This window comes from Netta rufina, assembly GCF_964035555.1.
Source record: "Netta rufina genome assembly, chromosome: 16".
In the NCBI taxonomy this organism is placed as follows: Eukaryota; Metazoa; Chordata; class Aves; order Anseriformes; family Anatidae; genus Netta; species Netta rufina.
The window spans coordinates 15,581,177-15,598,116 of NC_140140.1; the positions used below are offsets into that span (position 1 = coordinate 15,581,177).

Genomic DNA, 16,940 nt, shown 5'->3' on the forward strand with positions numbered 1-16,940 from the left:
TGCTCCTGGCCGTCTGTCCAAGGGGCTGCGTGGCCAGGGCTGGTGGCTTCCTTGGAGAGGTGGCACCGGGGACACGGAGAAGGAGTGTGAGTGCACACAGTGAGTGCAAGGTGTGTGTGCCACCAGCAGCGTGTCCCCAGGCTCTCCCCGTGCCCCCCTGAAGCCTCAGCCTGCACCAGGGCCCCCCCAGCCCCGTTCCCGTGCGGTGTCCGGGGCAGGCGCAGCCTCCTGCCCGTGGACCCGTCCCATCCAGGAGGGTTCCTGGCTCTGCCTCCCTTCCCCGACGCTTGCTCCTGGCCCCGTTTTCTCAGCTGTGGGGCCGCTCCCGTCCTGGGCACGGCCGGGCTAAAAATACCTCCAGTAAATAAATAAAAAAACACCGCCAGTAAATAAATCGCTTCCTCCTGGCCCGGCGGGCAGGGCTGGGACGTGCCCGGCTCCTGTTGGCCCCGTTCCCGGGCTGCTGCCACCAGTTCTGGGCACCTTTGGGACCCCATTTCTGCTCCCTGAGGACCTGGGGACACGATGGCATCGTGTGGGTCGGTGCCACACGGATTGGGGACCGGGGTGACGCGGCGATGTCCCATGGCAGCAGGACACCCTCCGCCTGCGCCCTGACTCACGGAGCGTGGCACTGCCTCGGTTTTCCCAGCTCTGGGACGTGCCCACGGGGCCTGGTGGCTGGAAGGGTGCAGGATGGGGCACGTCAGCCCCACGCGCCCCAAACTGGGGTCACGGGAGGCGGCCGCCCACGCGGGGCTCTTGGCACGGGCACCCCCCTGCGCCCACCCCGGGGGCACGGAGCCGTGGTGGCCCCAGGCTGGGGCACGGTGACCGTGGTGGCACCCAGCTGGGCGCTGGGGGCACCTGGGGTGGCGATGCCGGGAAGGGGTGGGGGTCTCCGTGGTGGGGTGCAGGGGTGCACAGCCCCAAATCTGCAGCACCCAGCGTGGCTGGAACCACGGAAAGCTGCCCCCGGCCCCGGCCCCATCCCCGGGTGCTTCTGGCTGGGGGTCAGCACCCCCCGAAACCCCCATAATATCGGTTCTCCGGGCTGCGTTGCCTTCATCTTCCTCTTCCTCCTCCTCACCTGTGCCCCACCTGGGGGTGGTGGCAGTCAGCTGAAGCCACCAGGCTCCTCCCCGGGCCAGGCACTGCTATAAAGCCCCGGGGCCAGGCACGGGGCAGTGCGCGCAGGAGCCGGAGCTGATTGCAGGTGAGTTTGGGGTGATCCGGGCTTGGGGGGAGCTGGGTTGGGTCCTGGGGGGGGCTTGCCCACATCTTGGGGGTGCCACTGCCAGGCAGGACCCTGCCCGGCTCCCACGGGGCTCAAGGGGTCAGAGCGGGGTCTGGGTTTGTCCCCCCCCCAACGCACCGAGGTTTGGGGGATGCTTCTGGGGGCACCGCGCGGGGACATTGGGGTGGAGGGGGCTGGGGGAAAGGGGGGAAAGGCAGCGAGGGGCAGCGACGGGAGGGCTTTGCCCATGGGGACACCGCCCATGGGGACGTCACCCTGCCACGTTTGGGGATGTTGGCACAGCCCCGATGGGTGTCGGGGGACGGCGGGGTCGGTTCCCCACGGAGCAGCAGCCACCGGGACGCTCGTGCCCGTGCTCGTGCCCGGCACGCGGCCGCCCGTGTCCCATCCCCGGGAGGTGACGGAGGCGGTGACACGGCCCTGAGTCACTCCAGAGCCCGTGGGTGACAGCCAGGGCACGGAGCCAGGCACGCAGGGAGCGGGGCGAGCCCCAGCTTTGTGGGGGCAGCAGCTGGGGTTGGGGTTAAGGCAGGCTCCTGTCCCGGTGCCATTCCCCGTGGGGCCACGAGGGATGCTCGGGGAGAGGCGCCCCTGTCCCCAAACTGCCCCAACCCCGTCCCCGTTCCTGTCCCAGGACACGGGCGCAGCAGCAGCAGCAGCAGCGATGGCAACGCTCTACCCCTCGCTGGAGGACATGAAAGGCCACCAGGTCCTGCAGGTTGGTGTCAGATCGACGTCCCTATGGGGTGGGGAGGGACTGACCCCGAGGGGCTCACCCCGAGCACCCCCCCCTCTCTCGCCAGGCGCAGGCAGCCGCTGGTGTCGGCACCCCCGCCACGACGGTGCTCACGGAGAAGCCAAAACTCCCCTCTGGTAACGATCAGCCCTCGGTGTCGAGGGGCTGTGTGGGTTGGGGGGTCGCCCACCACGGGCGGGGGGCTCGGCTGAGACCCCCCCACAGCTTGGTGCACGGGTAGGGGATGGGGTTTGGGGGTTTCTCCCCTTTGGCTCATCCCAAGGGGGCTCTCTCCATGCCCCTTTTGCCAGTTGCTGGCTCCTGGTCCTGGGGGGCTCCCCGATGTGTGCGGGGGGGTGGCTGTAAACTGGGGACCCCCCCCACTAAAGCCGCCCTCGCTGTGCCCCACAGCACCGCCCATGCTGTACCCCAACCTGGCGGAGCTGGAGGACTACATGGGACTCGCTCTCTCCAGCGAAGAGATCCAGAAAAAACTCTTCCCGGACAGCAGCACCGTAGGTGTCCGGGCTGGGGCTCCCACCTGCCGGGTGCCGGGACCCCCCAAAAAAAAACACAAACACCTCCCGGGGGGTCCCCTCCCGCAGCCACATCCTGCCTGGGGCAGGGGCACGGTGTCCCCCGAGGGCTGATGTGAGGTTGGGGACATCGCAGGGCCCCGCACCCCTGCTGGCCCCGCTGAAATCTGGCTCCAACGCAGGCGCTGACCCCTGCCGGCCCCCTGCCGGGCCAGCTGGTCGCCCCCCTGAGCGGGAACAACGCGGGGCTGCGGCGGGCGGAGATCAAACCGGGCGTGCGGGAGATCCACCTCTGCAAGGACGAGAGGGGCAAGACGGGGCTGCAGCTGAGAAACATCGACCAGGTGAGGGGCTGGGCTGGTAGGGGCTGGGCACGGCACGGTGTGGTGCTTCATGGCATGGCACAGCATGGCACGGCATGGCACGGCATAGCATGGCATGGCACGGTGCTCCATGGCATGGCATGGCACAGTATGGCATGGCACGATGCTCCACGGCATATCGTGGCATGGCATGGCATCGCACGGCGTGGCACAGTGCTCCATGGCATGGCATGGTGCTCTATGGCACGGCATGGCAAGGTATGGCATGGCACGGTGCTCCGCAGCATGGCATGGCATAGCACAGCACAGCACGGTGTGGAGCTCCATGGCATGGCACAGCATAGCATGGCACAGCACAGTGCTCCATGGCGTGGCATGGCACAGCATGGCACAGTGCTCCACGGCACGGCACGGCATGGCATGGCACGGCATGGTATGGCATAGCATGGCACGGCATGGTGCTCCATGGCACAGCATGGCATGGCATAGCACAGCATGGCACGGTGCTCCATGGCATGGCACAGTGCTCCATGGCACGGCATGGCATGACATGGCACGGCATGGCACGGCACAGCACGGTGCTCCATGGCACGACATGGCATGACATGGCACGGCATGGCATGGCACAGCATGGTGCTCCATGGCATGGCACAGCACGGCACGGCGTGGTGCTCCACGGTGTGGTGCTCCATGGCACGGCACGGCACGGCATGGCACGGTGCACCGCTGCACAGCCTGGCACACCACAGCACGGCACGGCCACCCGGTCCCCGGTGCCAGCCCCGTGCCATCGCTCCCCGCTCGTTCCCAGGGCATCTTCGTGCAGCTGGTGAAGGCCAACTCGCCGGCCTCGCTGGTGGGGCTGCGCTTCGGCGACCAGATCCTGCAGATCGACGGCAAGAACTGCACGGGCTGGAGCAGCGACAAGGCGCACCGGGCGCTGAAGAAGGCGTCCCCGGAGAAAATCGTCATGGTGGTGCGGGACAGGTGAGCGGCACCGGGGGGGACGACCCCTGGGCGCACGGTGCCACGCACGGGGCTGGCGTTGAGCCTGCTGTCCCCTCAGGCCGTTCCAGCGCACGGTCACGGTGCACAAGGACAGCACCGGCCACGTGGGCGTCGTGGTGAAGAAGGGGAAGATCGTGTCGCTGGCCAAGGACAGCTCGGCCGCCCGCAACGGCCTCCTGACCCACCACTACATCTGCGAGGTCAACGGCCAGAACGTCATCGGCATGAAGGTAGGGACCCCAAAACGTGGCTGCTGGCAGTGAGGTGCTGCCCTGCGGCCTTTTGTAGGGTCTTTTTTGGGTTCAAACAGCAGGATTTAAAGACTCGGAGCCATCAGGGTGCTGCCACCCCGGGGGAGGTGTGGGTTGGGGAGGTCGGGTTGTTGCACCCCCGCGTTTTTATCCCTTTTAGTTTTTAGTTTTTGCACAACCATCTGTGCAAAACACACCTGTCCTGTGCCCGGGATGTGGCCAGGGCAGGCACTGCGAGCTGCTGTGCTGGGGGGGGGCCACGGGGGCCACCGCTCGCCTCCCACCACCCTCTTGCCCCCAGGATAAGCAGCTCATGGAGGTGCTGGCGGACGCGGGGAACGTCGTCACGCTCACCATCATCCCCGCAGTGATCTACGAGCACATGGTCAAACGGTGAGACCGGGGGGTTCCCGCAACCCCTGCCCCTTGTTCTCCACCCAAAAAAGCCCCAGGGTTACCCCTGAGGGGACCCGGGGGCTCTCCGCTGAGCAACCCCCCTGCGCCCAGGCTGTCGGCGGGGCTGGTGAAGTCGTCCATGGACCACTCCATCCCCGACCTCTGATGCGATCGCCGCCGTCCCAACATCACTGTGGGCACCCCCCCGGCCGAGCCTGGAAGTGGGGGGGCTCGGAGGGGCCCTAGAAGGGACCCCTGCAGCCCCCCAAAGTAGCTGTTGTAGCACAGAAACCCATAAAGAGCCTGGGGCTGCAGGGCAGCGCAGGGCAGCGCAGCACCATCCCGCATCCTCGCTCTCAGCAGCGGGGATGGGGAAGGTGCCCCCACCTCCACGCTGCCCCCCCTTGTCCCAGGGTCCCCCCCCCACGTCCCCTCGTGTCCCCTGTGGCCACTCAGCTGCCCTCAGGGCAGACGCCAAAGGCTGGCTCCAGCGAAAGCAGACACAGACCCAGCGACGTTTATTACATCCACCACAGACAGCGAGTACAGGACAGTGGAGAACGAGAGAAGAGAGGGTGGGGGGGGGGGAGGTTACAGCTTTTTTTTTTTTTTTTCACTTCTGTATTTAAAAAATATATTATATAGATTTGTCTTTCAAATATAGTCGTTACATTTATTTCTTGGCAAAGCTTTGGATAGTCGGACAGACGCGTACATGGATCCACAACTACATTGCACGAGAGGCTGATATCCTGGCTGCGTTCCCACCGCTTCTCCCCAAATATTTTACACGGTGCCCCCCCCGGCCCCACGGACAGGGGGGGTGCGGGGAGGCTCGGGGCATGCAGGACACGGCGGGGGCCAAGGCGAGTGGGCAGCAGCCGGGGCCCCATGAGCGTCGCCAGCTCCTGCAGCACCCATGGGTGCTAGAGCGGAGCTGGGGGGGCGGGGGGGGGGGAGAACACATCGTTAATTCAAGTCACGAAGGAGCCGCAGACATTCGTGGTGGGGGCCGGGGCCCGCGCCCCTCGGCACACCCAGGAGGGAGCCTGAAGTCTGGTGCCTCACCAGCCCCCCGCTGACCAACCTTTGCTGTCTTTGCTTTTCAAAAAAAAAAAAGAAAAAAGAAAAAAAGAAAAAAAAGGCATTTTCTGGAGGCTGCCAGCAAGGGGGGGGGGTTGTGGCCGGGCAGGGGTGGGCGAGGGAGCTTGGCCCTGCCCGCGCCCCTCCGAACCCGCGGCATCGCCGCTGCCCACACCGAGGGTCCCAGCCCCACACCAGCACCGGGGCCGGGACCCCCGTTCCCTTGGGCTCTGCCAGCAATGGGGCCGGCTCGTCCTCACCCCCCCCACCACCACCTGGGCCCCCACCCCGGAGCTTTTGTCCTTACCAGAAGAAAAAAAAAAAGTGACCCTAGTGCAAAGCAAACGAACGAGCGGTACGGGACCGACGGCGCCGCGGGCGGCTCAGCCTTGCTCTGACGCGTGAGGTATATCCAATGGTATAGCCAGTTCCACCCAATTTCACCCAATTCCATCCAATTTCATCCAATTCCATCCGATTCCATCCGATTCCGTCTCAGTTATCCGGGGGCTCCCCGCTGGCCCCCCCGCCAGCAGCCGCAATTTGCCGTCGCTGCGCGGAGCTGCACCCGGCGCAAGGAAGGTGCCCGTGGGGTGGGGGGATCCACCACGGCCCCATGCTGGCCCCCCCGGTGCCCGACGGCTCCTTGCCACCAGAGAGCTGTCCCCTGGGCCACGCGGGGACATCCGAAACGAAAGCAAGTGCAATGAAGTGACCCCCCCAGGGGGGTGGCACCCCCACAGTCGTGCCGGGGGGTGGCACAGGGCTTGGCCACCCCGTGTGTCACCGCCCCTCCACGAATGGTCCTCGGCATCCTTTGGGACAGAGGTGTCAGAGCAGCAGCAGAACCCCCCCAACCCCACCCCGCGCCCCTTTTTGCCCCCTCCTCGGGGTTGCATAAGGAGCCGGAGGAGACGAGGTGCCCCCAGAGGTGCCCCCACTGGGGAGCGGGGGCACCGCCGGCACGGGGCTTTACAATCAGCACGGTCAGGTCCGTGGGGGCGGGCGGGGGACGGCGGCGGCGGCGATTTGGGGACGGGGTGGGGGTCAGGGCTGGGCGCTGCCCCCCGGGGTGCCGACGGCGTGGCAGCCCATCCTGCGGATGGAGTGCAGGGCCACGGTGCAGCAGCCCCGCAGCAGCGAGCTGATGTTGTAGATGGGCTGGCCCTGCCGGCGCTGCGAGCGGCACAGCCAGGCCACCGTGGGCACCGCCGGCACCACCACGGCCAGCAGATCCACGAGGAAGTGGCGGCTCCAGTAGCTCTTGGCCGGGGCTGCGGCGTCGCAGCTCGCCTCCGTCGCCTCCTCCTCCACCTCCACCGCCGCCGCCGCTGCCACGCAGGTGATGGCCACGGACGGGCCGGTGCCGTGGGGCTGCTGCACCGTGGGGTTGTTGTGGGGGGTCCCCGCCTCCGCCGGCACGGTTTCGGGGTCCGCGGCCACCAGGTCCATGGCCCCGGCGGGGTTGGGTTGCTCGCAGCCGTCTTCCAACTCGGAGACCCAGGCGGAGGTGGGGCTGCCCAAGCTGCAAGCCTGGGACTTGATCACCTTCTCCAGGAGGGTGTCCAGGTCGGGCTGGCAGTGCGCAAAGTCCGTCTGGATGGCTCGCTCCTGCATGCAGCTGGCCTGCACCCCCGCCTCCACGCCGCCCCGCAGCCCCAGCAGCTTCTCGTAGGTGGAGCTGGGGGGCAGCCGGGCGCACGGCTCCCCCCCCTCCAGCAAGTCCGGGCGGCCGGGGGCTTCGTCCGCCCCCGCGAAGCCGCTGTCGGCCCCCTCGTCCACCGAGATGGTCTGCGAGCCGCCCACGTTGCGGTCCCCGGCCGCCTGGTCGCTCAGCTTGGTGTAGGTGGAGCTGCGGGTGAGGGAGCGGGCTGGGGACCCCCCCCGCCGACTCGCCGGCCCCCTCCTCCTTCAGCGCCCCGTTCTGCGCGATCTCCATGCTGTGCAGCAGCGTCTCCAGCTTCTTGTTCTGGATGTTGATGTCCACGAAGTACTTCTGGAGGCCCTTGTCCTTCTCCATCAGGTTGTTCTTCACCGTGTCGATCACCTGCTTCAGCTGCTTGATCTCCTTGCGCGCCTCCTTCAGCGCCAGCTGGGCCTCCACGCGGTGGCACTCCTCCTCGATCCAGTCCTCCTGCATCCTCGACAGCTGCGTTTTCAGGTCCTCGATCTCAGCATCTCTGCAAGAGACAGGGGTGGGTGCGTGGGCACGCAGAGGGTCACCAAGGTCCCTGCCGTGCCAGGGCACCGTGACAGCGCTGGGGACGCCACGGAGCCGAGCGCTCGCGTGCCCAGCCATTATCATTGGTGCTTGGAGCAGTGATTTGGGGTGAGACCGCCCTGAAAAACCCACGGTTGGGACCCAGGGTTGGGTCCAGAGGCTCAGGAACCCCCGGGAGAGGTGCCCGGCCCCTTCCTGGAGGGGCTGCAGAGGGCTGCATGGGGCCAGGCAGGTGCCCAAGGCGGGCGCACGGCAGCTGGGGAGGCAGCGAGGAGCAGATGGAGCTCAGCCACTCCGTCACGCTGCGATCCAGAAAAAAACTGTGGGAGGGAAAAACCGGCGGCGAAGGGAAGAGGCACAGTCACCTCCGGTGAGATTTACAAGTTCTGCAGCCCCGAAATCTGCTCGCCGGGTTGGCAGTGAATTCGGATTGCATGGGAAGAGAACAGGGGGGGAGCTGCGCCCGCGATGCCCTGCAGCCCCGTGGTGCGCCCTAGGAACAGGGTGGGCACGAACCCGAGGGCGAGGTGTCACCGAGGGGACACGGGCAGCCGGGTCCTGCAGCGCACTGGGGGTGACGGCGCGGGGCTCACCTGTCCTGCAGCCGCTCCTGCGTGTCCTTCAGGCGAGCCTTGAGGTGCCGGATGCAGACCTCCTTCTGCTGGAGGGGCGTCAGGTACTGCTCCGGCGTGGGCGGCTTTATGCCGTGGTTGTCGCTGCACAGGTTGTACTTGGCCGAGCGCCTGCGGGGACACGGCCGTCACCCACCGCCAGCGTGGGGCTCAGCGGAGAGGCTGCTGTCTCTTTTGTAGGGTGGTGCCAGCCCCGTCAAGCACCCCAAAAGAGCCCCACGGGTGCGAGGGGAAGGGATGCGGGTGGCAAGGCGGCTGTGCCACCCTGGGCACCGCTCGGCGGTGGCTCTCCGAGGCCCTGCACGAGCAGAGCGGGGTGCTGGTGGTGCTGGGGGCCCCGGGCAAGCTTGCTGGGGAATGCACAACGAGGGGGGAGACCCCAGGGTGGGATCAGGCCCGTCGGATGAGGGTCTGAAGGATGCGCGATGGGATGGCTCAGGATGGAGCAGGTCTGGAGAGCCCGTGGAGAGCAAGCTGGGGCACCCAGCACGTGGTGCAGCACCTCGGGGCCCTTCTTGTGTTGCCACCAGGACAGATGAGGCTGGTGGCACTGGTTTAAAGCCCGGGGCAAGCAGGGGGTGGCCAGGAGTAGGAGGGGATGGGGAGCGGCTGCAGCTCCGGGGGTGCACGAGAGGAGCAGGGGGAGGCGCAGGGACCTGCGGGCAGCACGAGGAGCTGTCGCAGTGCAGCAGGGTGAACCAAAGCCCCCACAGGTTGCAGCGGGGTGGTCTGAGCCCTCTGCCCATGGCAGCAGCTCCGTGAGGGGCAGCCAGGCAGAACGGGGCCTCGCAATACCCGTGGCCACCCCACCCCTGCTCCGGCACCGTCTCCGTTCCCCAGCTTGTCCCCAGACCCGTCGTTGTCTCCCAGATTTGGTGCCACCTCCGGGAGCTGGAACGTGGCTGGGGGCTGGTGGGGGCAGCCCCAGCTTGGTGCAAGGCACAGGCAGCCCCAAACCCTGCCCCACAGCACGAAGGGGATGAAACAAAGCCCTGCCACTGCACCGTCTGTCCCAAAATGAGCCGGGGCGCAGCGGGGGGGGGATGCGTGCAGCGCGCAAGCCACAGCCACGGGAAGGACGGGAGGGAAAGGAGACACAACAACGGCAGCGGGGGGGTGCTGGGGAGGGTGGCGGGGGGCTCACAGCCCCACGGGCAGCTCGCCCAGCCGCCACGGCAGCAGCACAGCCTCGCTCTGCGGCCCCTGCCCCGGGGGCGCTCCGGCAGCACTGGGGGCAGAGCTCCCATGGGTGCCATGAGGGGGCTGCGGGCGATGGGTTACCTTGGGGTGGGGCTGCTGTCGCTGCCCTTGCAGGAGCCAGAATTGCTGCTGCTGCTCAGCGAGGAGGTGCCGTAGGTGTCCCTCCCGGGGGGCGAGGGGCGCCTGGAGGCAGGGAGAAGAGGCTGTGTCTCAGGCCGAGTGGCTGAGGGCGCCGAAGACTTAAAGAAGGAGGCCAAGCCACTCCGTCCATAAAGCCCGCGACTGCCAAACCACCACGCCGAGAGCGCACAAGACAAAAGGACAAAACAAACAGCGGGGATCAAAATGGCACGGACACGCTGATGGGCGCAAAGGCAGGGCAGGGGGGCTGCCCACCCGCTCCCCTCCCCAAAATCTGGCACCCCCCCGGGCACCGGCACAGCACCCCCAGACCCCAGGGACCGGCACCAGGAGCCCCACCCCGGGGGCAGAGCTTTGCTGTGGCGCCTACGCTGCCTTTTGGTGCCGGCGCTGGCTGCAGCCCCTCACTCCAAAACTGCAGCCCAGGACGTGGAAATATTCAGAGGGGAATAAATGCCTTTTTTTAATTGCTTTTTCCCTTTTGCTTTCTATCACTGGAGCCCAAGGAGGGACCTTCCCAGGGGTGTGCACCTCCCGGTGTCACCGCCTGCCCCCAGTGCCCTCGCACCGCTGGCTGGGGACGGGGCCCCCTCCGGCACCTGCCTTTGGCAGACGGGACCAAGAACTCGACCCAGAGCCCAAAGAGCTGATCCTGGGACCAAGGATTGATCCCAGGACCAAGTTATCGATGACATGGGGAGGTCAGAGACACACAGAGAGGGACGGGGTGCGGTGCTGGGAGTGCTCCATGCGGAGACGGGGACGCGGTGCAGCGGTGCCATGCGGCGCCCCAAACCCAGGTTTGGGCGGCCGTGCCGTGGAGCAGCAGCCCCGGGCTGGGTGCACGGGAGGACGGGGAGGCTCCTGCCCTGCTGCTAACCACGAGGAGAGCCGGCCGGGCTCCGGGGACGAGAGGCTGAAGCATATTCACCTTCGGGATCCGGTGGACGAGCGTCTGCTCCCCGGCAGAGACATGGCCACGGTGCCGCGGGTCCTGGGCGCGGGGGAACTGCGGGGTAAACGCAACAGAGAGAGGAGGTCAGGGTGGGGAAGCACCCACATAGAGGTCAGCCCCAGCACGAGGGCATCGATTGAAGCCTCGGGGTCACCTTTATGGGGACGGACGTGGGCTGCATCCCGTGCACATCCCAGCTCTGCTCTCTGCCAGCCTCTCACGGCTCACAAACGCGGGGATGCTGCGTGCACGGGGTCCTGCCCCAGCAGCACACCCGGGGTGAGGGTTTTCTTCATTGCAAGGCCAAGCAGAAGCAGCCCAGACGCCCACCCTGGGCAGAAATGGGATGAAATCTCGTGGCCCTGACGCCCAGCCCTGCGCCTCGCCATGTCCCACCCCACCGGTGACCGTGGCACGCTGCTGTCCCTGCTGCGGGCTGGGACATTTCTTGCTCGTCATTAATTAAGCCAGGATCACCCGTTCAGCAGGGAAAGCAGGTAAGGAAGCACGGATCCCTGCGTGATGCAGCAGCAGCCCTAAGCCCGTGAGAACCCCAGATCTTTGCCTGTCAATAAATAGGGCAGACCCAGGGGTCCGGAGCTGTCGGCTGGATCCCGTGCTCGCGGGCTGCTGGGGACAGTGGGGGACACCACATGGGACCCCCATCCCCGGCATATTCAAGCTGCTGGCATCTGTCCCAGATTTTGGCAGCTTCAGCCCCGAGCAGCCCCAGCGATGGGAGCTGGAAATCGATGGGTTGGGAGCGCTGAGTGCTGCTTGGGCTCCGCTCCCGGGGAGGGAGAGAAGCAGGGAGAGAGGGGGGGGGGAGGCTGGAGGAAAGGAGGGCGCCCTGCCAGCTCGCACCCGATGTGGCCTTTGGCGTTGGCAATCCCAGATTTTCTCTCCCAGGCTAATTCCTGCCCAAAACCGAGCTCCCCCCCAAGCCTCTCCCCAGGTTTTGCTGCTACCTGCTCCCCAAAGCAGGGCTCCGACGGGCTCAGGGAGCTGCAGCAGAAGGGCTGGCAGCGCGCAGCCGTGGCGAGCTCCACGCTCAGCACCAGGGGGTCCAGCCCCAGAGGGTCTGGGGGTCCTGGATGTGCACGGGGGGAAGTCCTGGGGCAGGAGCAGCGGTGCTGAGCCCCTCTGGGTCAGAGCTCCGGGACCGGCAGCGTGCGCGGCCGCGGGGCTGTGCTGCTGCAGCAGCGTGAATCAGCATCCAGCAGAGCCTGGCCCTCCGGCAGCGCCGCGCACTGCAGCACGGCACAGCCTGTCCCTGCTCCTCTCATGTCACCCCGCTCCCCCGAGCAGCCCCCGGGCAGGGCTTTGTGGGGATTTGCAGCCGCACAGATTAACTCCTGGCCCTCTCGCAGCCCCGAGCAGCGTGCGCTGGCTCACGGCGGCCGAGCAGCACCCGGCAGCGCCGCTGCCTCCTGCTCCACTGCAAGGTTATGGGTGCACGATGAGGCTCTGCTTGAAAGGGAGCCCTCCGTGTGGCACTCAGCACCCTCATGGCACGGGCTGGGTCTGCAGTGGGGCTCTGGTGAGTGTCTTGGGGCTGCCGAGGTCAGGCAGGTTTGGCAGACTCGGGGCCAAAGCCACCACCCCGATCCCACGTGGTTGTGGTAATGCCCTGCCTCTGAGGGCCGAGGTAATTACTGTCTGCAGGCAGAATGAAAACAACTGTGGGAAGCAGGGCGAGGACCTACGGTGAGGAGCGAGCCTTGCCGTGGCAGCACGGGACAACCTCAGCGCTCTGAATGTGAGAGAGGCACAAGAAGCAAGGACCCCGCTGCAGCTCCCCAGCATGGCAAGAGCTCAGGGAGCTCTGCTGCAACCCCAGCCGGGGCTTTCCAGGGGGAAAACTGGACACAGGGACTGAGCCTGTCCGCTCTGTGCTCCGCCGGGCAGCTGCCCAGCACCCAGGAGGGGATTTTCAGGGGCAGAGCCATCGCCCCAGCCAGCCTGGAGCCGAAACGCCGCGTGCCGCTGGTGGCAGCCTGGGCGAGAGCTTTCCCAGCGCCGCCGTGGCAAGCAGCCCGTGCACAGCGGCTCTGGCTCTCTGCGGCGGCGGCTCGTCCATTAGGCATTAGGAGAAATACACAGAGAGGAAATGGAAAGTGTTCAAAGATAAATGAGCGAGGCCCCGAGCGCGCTGTGCGCTCGCCAGCCAGGAAGACAATGGCAGCCGCGAGCGGCCGTGGGGAGGGCCAGGAAACGCAGCGGGGTGACGGAGAGCAGGTCACAGCAATCCCAAATCATCCAAGGCAGGAGGCTTCTGAAAGGAGTCAGAGCAAAGCTGCAGGAGAGAAGAAATCCCATAAAAACATCGGGGTGGAAGGCGACCCGTGCTAGGGCAGGGGATGGGCGGGTTCGTTTCTCCATGTCAGAAGCGCAGGGGGCAGAGGGTCCTGTGCCACCAGGCAGCTCCAGCAGCGGCTCTGCACCCCAAAAAGAAACAGAAATGAACATCAAGAGCCTGGGCAGTGGGAAAGGAGACCTAGGGACCAGCGGGATGGCGTGCTGCAGCCGGCTGCACAGCCCGAGTCGTGCAAGGGGTGAACCCAGAGCGGGACCCAGCGAAGCTTCACCGTGCTCGGCTGCGCAACGGAGCTCGAGACCTCCTTGACCAAGACCTTATTTCCATCTTTTTTTGCAGCAGGAGGAACAGGAGGAATGCCTAGCAGGGCACAGACAAACCATGGGAGGATCCCTTGCTGGTGGGATGCTGCTTACGGAGCTGGCGGCAGCGGGTTGTGCCCCAGCAGAGATGTGCCCGCGGCGCAGACCCCGAGCGGCTCTACCCCGGCACCACAAAGCTGCACCTGAGCCCCACAACGGGAATGAGATTCGGGGCGTGCTGGCAAATCCTTGTGTGGAGGAGCCGGAGCTGCTGCCCGGGCCAAAATGGGGCTTGGGGGAGCAGCAGGATGAGCTCTAATCCTGCCTCCCAGAGCCAACCAAGAGCAAAGCTCCCCATAAACCTCCCAGCCTGACCCCGCGAGCCTGGGCTGCGGCAGCACCGCAAGAAATGGGTGCTGGTGCCCGTGTGGGGACGGGGACCCTGCAGCACCCAGCGACCTCCGCCTGCTGCCCAGATGCTCACAGCCTCCGTGCCCGTGGCCGTCACGGCCGTCCTCCCCTTTTTCTGGCCGTGACCACGTTGGAAGCACCTCCCCAAACCGCTGCGGTCAGCAGCAGGCAGGGCTCGGAGGGCTGCTGGTGCTGACGCCTGCACTGGTAGCAGTGCCAGGCACCAGCACCCCAGGACACTGCACAAAGCATCTCCCCACCAGCTCAGGGCACCCACCTGAGCTCCCCCAGTGGCTTCCCAGGGCCAAGGTCCTTCCCCCAGTGGGCTCCGGGCACTGCAGGGACATCGCACAGGGATGCAGGCTCCCACCACCACCGACCTAAAAACCACGCAGTGATGACGATGCAAAGGGAGGAGGGGGGCAGAGCGCTGGGAAGGGCGAGCCGAAGCTCCGAGGAGGATTTCCCCAGGATGAGCAGCTCAGCCTTCACTTCGCAGCTGCTGCCCTGCAGGGAAACCTCTTTGGCTCGACCGCTGCCACCTCCCCACGCCAGGCTGGTTCCCCGCTGAGCCAGCGATGGAAAGACGGGGCTGGACCAGCTTCACTCTCCCTCCTACATTCCTTCCTGCACGGCAAACGGTGCCAAGGAACCCCGGTGAGGCCTCTGAAGGCTCCCCAGCTCCTTCCCCCAGGGCTTTCGCTATCGCAGGCTCCCGAGTTCACTCCTGCCAGCTCCGGAGACACCTCGCCTCTCTCTCCATTTCTCCACGCCCGCAGTAAGACCGGCTGCTGCCCTGCCCCGAGCTGCCCCACCAGCTCATCCTGTCCTCCCCGGGGAACGTGTGGTGGGCACGCAGGGGCGGGCGGGCTCGTTTCACAGCCCGAATCCCAGCCCTGGTGCTGCGGTGGCTGCCTCCCGGCGCGGTGCCTTGCCAGCCGCCGCTCGGCTTTCCCCGGTTTTCTCGCCTGCTGCTTCTTTTTGTCGCCCCCCCCCCGGGGTGAATATGCTCCCTGCTCGCCTCGCTGCTCCCGGCGAACCGGGACAGACGCCGGATTTTCCTCAGCGCGGTGCTAGCAGCCTGCCTTTGCCGCGTGCCACCCACGCAGGGCTCGAAATAGCTGCAAAAACGGCCCCAAAAACGGGGCTGGCCGAGCCCCAGACAGATGCAGCGCACGCACGGCACCCGGGGCTGTCGGCGCAGATCCGCGCTGCGGCGAGGCGAAGGGACGTGTTTGGGCTGGGGGGGTGCCCAGACACCTCACCAGGCCTCTCCAAAGCCCCACGAGAAGGGTTCGGTGTCGCTCCTCCGCTGCCTGAGCCGCACGTTTCCTTGGTTTCCTTGCCCTGCTCTGCCGCGGGGGCACCAAGCACCCTGTGGCACCCCACTGGCACCCGGGGCTGGGGGCTGCTGCGGCGTTTCCAGCCTCCCCGAGACAACCCCATCAAAAGCAGAGAGCCGAGAGGGAAGGCAAATCGCAGCTTCGGCTTCCCAAGGAGGAAGGAAAGCATCGCGAGGAGCCCTCTCTGGCTTTGCTTTTCCTTCACGCTACAAATAAACAAAGCACGAAGCGTGGTAAACAGCCACGAGCTGCGCTTGGGACAAAGTGGGTGCTGCAGCCCAGAAAACAGCAGTGGGGCCAGAATCCTTTGGGGTGTAAAAGGGGACCGGGACCTGTCTGGGAGGCTGTGGGGAGGAGCAGGATGAGGCCATCAGGGCTGGTGATGAGATGTATGGGGAGGGAGGGGTCCCCAGGGGACCCCCAGACCCGCAGCTGTCGGTATCACACCCAGCCTGGTACACGGCCGGGACCACGACCGCGCTCCTGCTTCAGCCACAGGGGGTTTTTGGGGACAAACACTGGAGGAAATTCACCGAGTAAATTGTAAAAGCCAAGGCCACCCCGGTGCCCACTTTGTGCCGCGCTCCCTCGCCACCTCCGTCAGGGTTAGGGGCTGCTTCGCTCCTGCTTGGCAGCTTGCAGGGGGGCAGCGAGGTTCCTGGGGGCTTGGAAACCTGCTCCAGCAGGGACCTGGGTCCCAAAGCAGGCAGACCCTCACCTGCCGGCCGCACAGGGCAGATGCAGAGGGCTCAGGGCAAAACGCACGGGAGGTTTATGCAACACCGCCAAAAAATCCATTCTGCTAAGAGTTGTTACAGCGCGTCACGAAACACGGCAGTATTTCCTTTTATTCTCTTGTTTTGTTATAAAATGCTGAGCTTACACCCAGAGATTACAGGAAAATAGAGACCATTAGAGGCCGGGTCATGCAGCTCACCACTTTTCCAGCTGACCTTCCCGTGCTGTGGCGAGCCCCCGTGCGCTCCCCTCCTCACCCCTTTTCCCAGGCTCTCCAACCCGGCACGGCCACGGAGGCACTCGCGGCACCTCCTGGCTCCCCGAGGGAGCCCCACGGGGCCTGAGCCATGGGACCAGGCTGGTCCTGAGCTGCACCCCCAGAAGGAAAGGGAAAAAAGAGCCTGGTGACAAACCCCACAGTGGCAGCGACCGCGCCGAGGGCAGGAGCAGGGTGCCTGGCACCCAGGCACTCCGGTCTCAGCCCAGGCTGGCAGGACAGCAGGCAGGGGGGGCAGTTACAGCTCTCAGCCCCTCCTGTGCTTGGAGCCGAGCTGAGGACCAGCAAGCAGAGAGGAGAGAGCTCTCCTTCGGGGTAGGAAGGCAGCGATATGGGAGAGAAATTCAGCTACTCCTCCCCTCCGCGCACACGCAGCCTCGGCGTGGCGGAAGGACGCCTGTCCTAGCCACAGATCCACCTCGAATCGGGGCTGGGAAAGGCGGCGGTGGTGGTGGAGGATGAGGTCCCGGCCCATTTAACAGCACGTTTAATGGCACATTTAACAGCACATTTAATGGCACATTTAATGGCACGCCGCTTGCACCACCCCAGCTTTCCGCCGCCGACACCCCCCAGCGCGGGCACTGCCCCCCTCTGAGCCCAGGCGGAGAAACTCGCAGCCCAGGGACCCCCGGAGCCCTGCAAAGCATCATTTTCCCCTCCTCGCACAAGGTCACGACACGACCCACACGTTTCCTAGCGGGGGTGGGCGCACTGACACTTCCCAGGCACAACAAACGCACAGCAGCGGGTTCCTACGGGCGGGCAGCACTGACCTTGCGGGGAGGAGAGAAAAGGAGCGCAGGGCTCAT

The 16,940-nt window shown here is 66.0% G+C and overlaps 2 protein-coding genes across 4 annotated transcripts; one reads left to right on the plus strand and one right to left on the minus strand.

Annotated features, from left to right (window-relative positions):
* Positions 1-1,922: 1,922 nt before the first annotated feature.
* SDCBP2 (syndecan binding protein 2) lies at positions 1,923-4,674 on the plus strand (the record flags this gene model as incomplete). 3 transcript variants are annotated; one of them, XM_084296894.1, is made up of 8 exons in its annotated part: positions 1,923-1,976; positions 2,062-2,161; positions 2,406-2,509; positions 2,713-2,874; positions 3,665-3,840; positions 3,920-4,091; positions 4,414-4,505; positions 4,620-4,674. In XM_084296894.1, 8 exons carry the CDS (start codon positions 1,923-1,925, stop codon positions 4,672-4,674), a joined length of 915 nt encoding a protein of 304 aa, XP_084153020.1. The 3 variants fall into 3 exon arrangements, with proteins under 3 accessions (XP_084153020.1, XP_084153019.1, XP_084153021.1); XM_084296893.1 differs by having other exon boundaries at positions 2,062-2,151; positions 2,384-2,509; XM_084296895.1 differs by having other exon boundaries at positions 2,062-2,131.
* Positions 4,675-6,638: 1,964 nt separating this feature from the next.
* SNPH (syntaphilin) lies at positions 6,639-16,940 on the minus strand (the record flags this gene model as incomplete). The annotated part of the gene is given in 6 exon segments (XM_084296533.1): positions 6,639-7,475; positions 7,477-7,771; positions 8,406-8,555; positions 9,726-9,883; positions 10,717-10,794; positions 16,905-16,940. Coding segments are annotated over 6 exon segments (1,554 nt in total).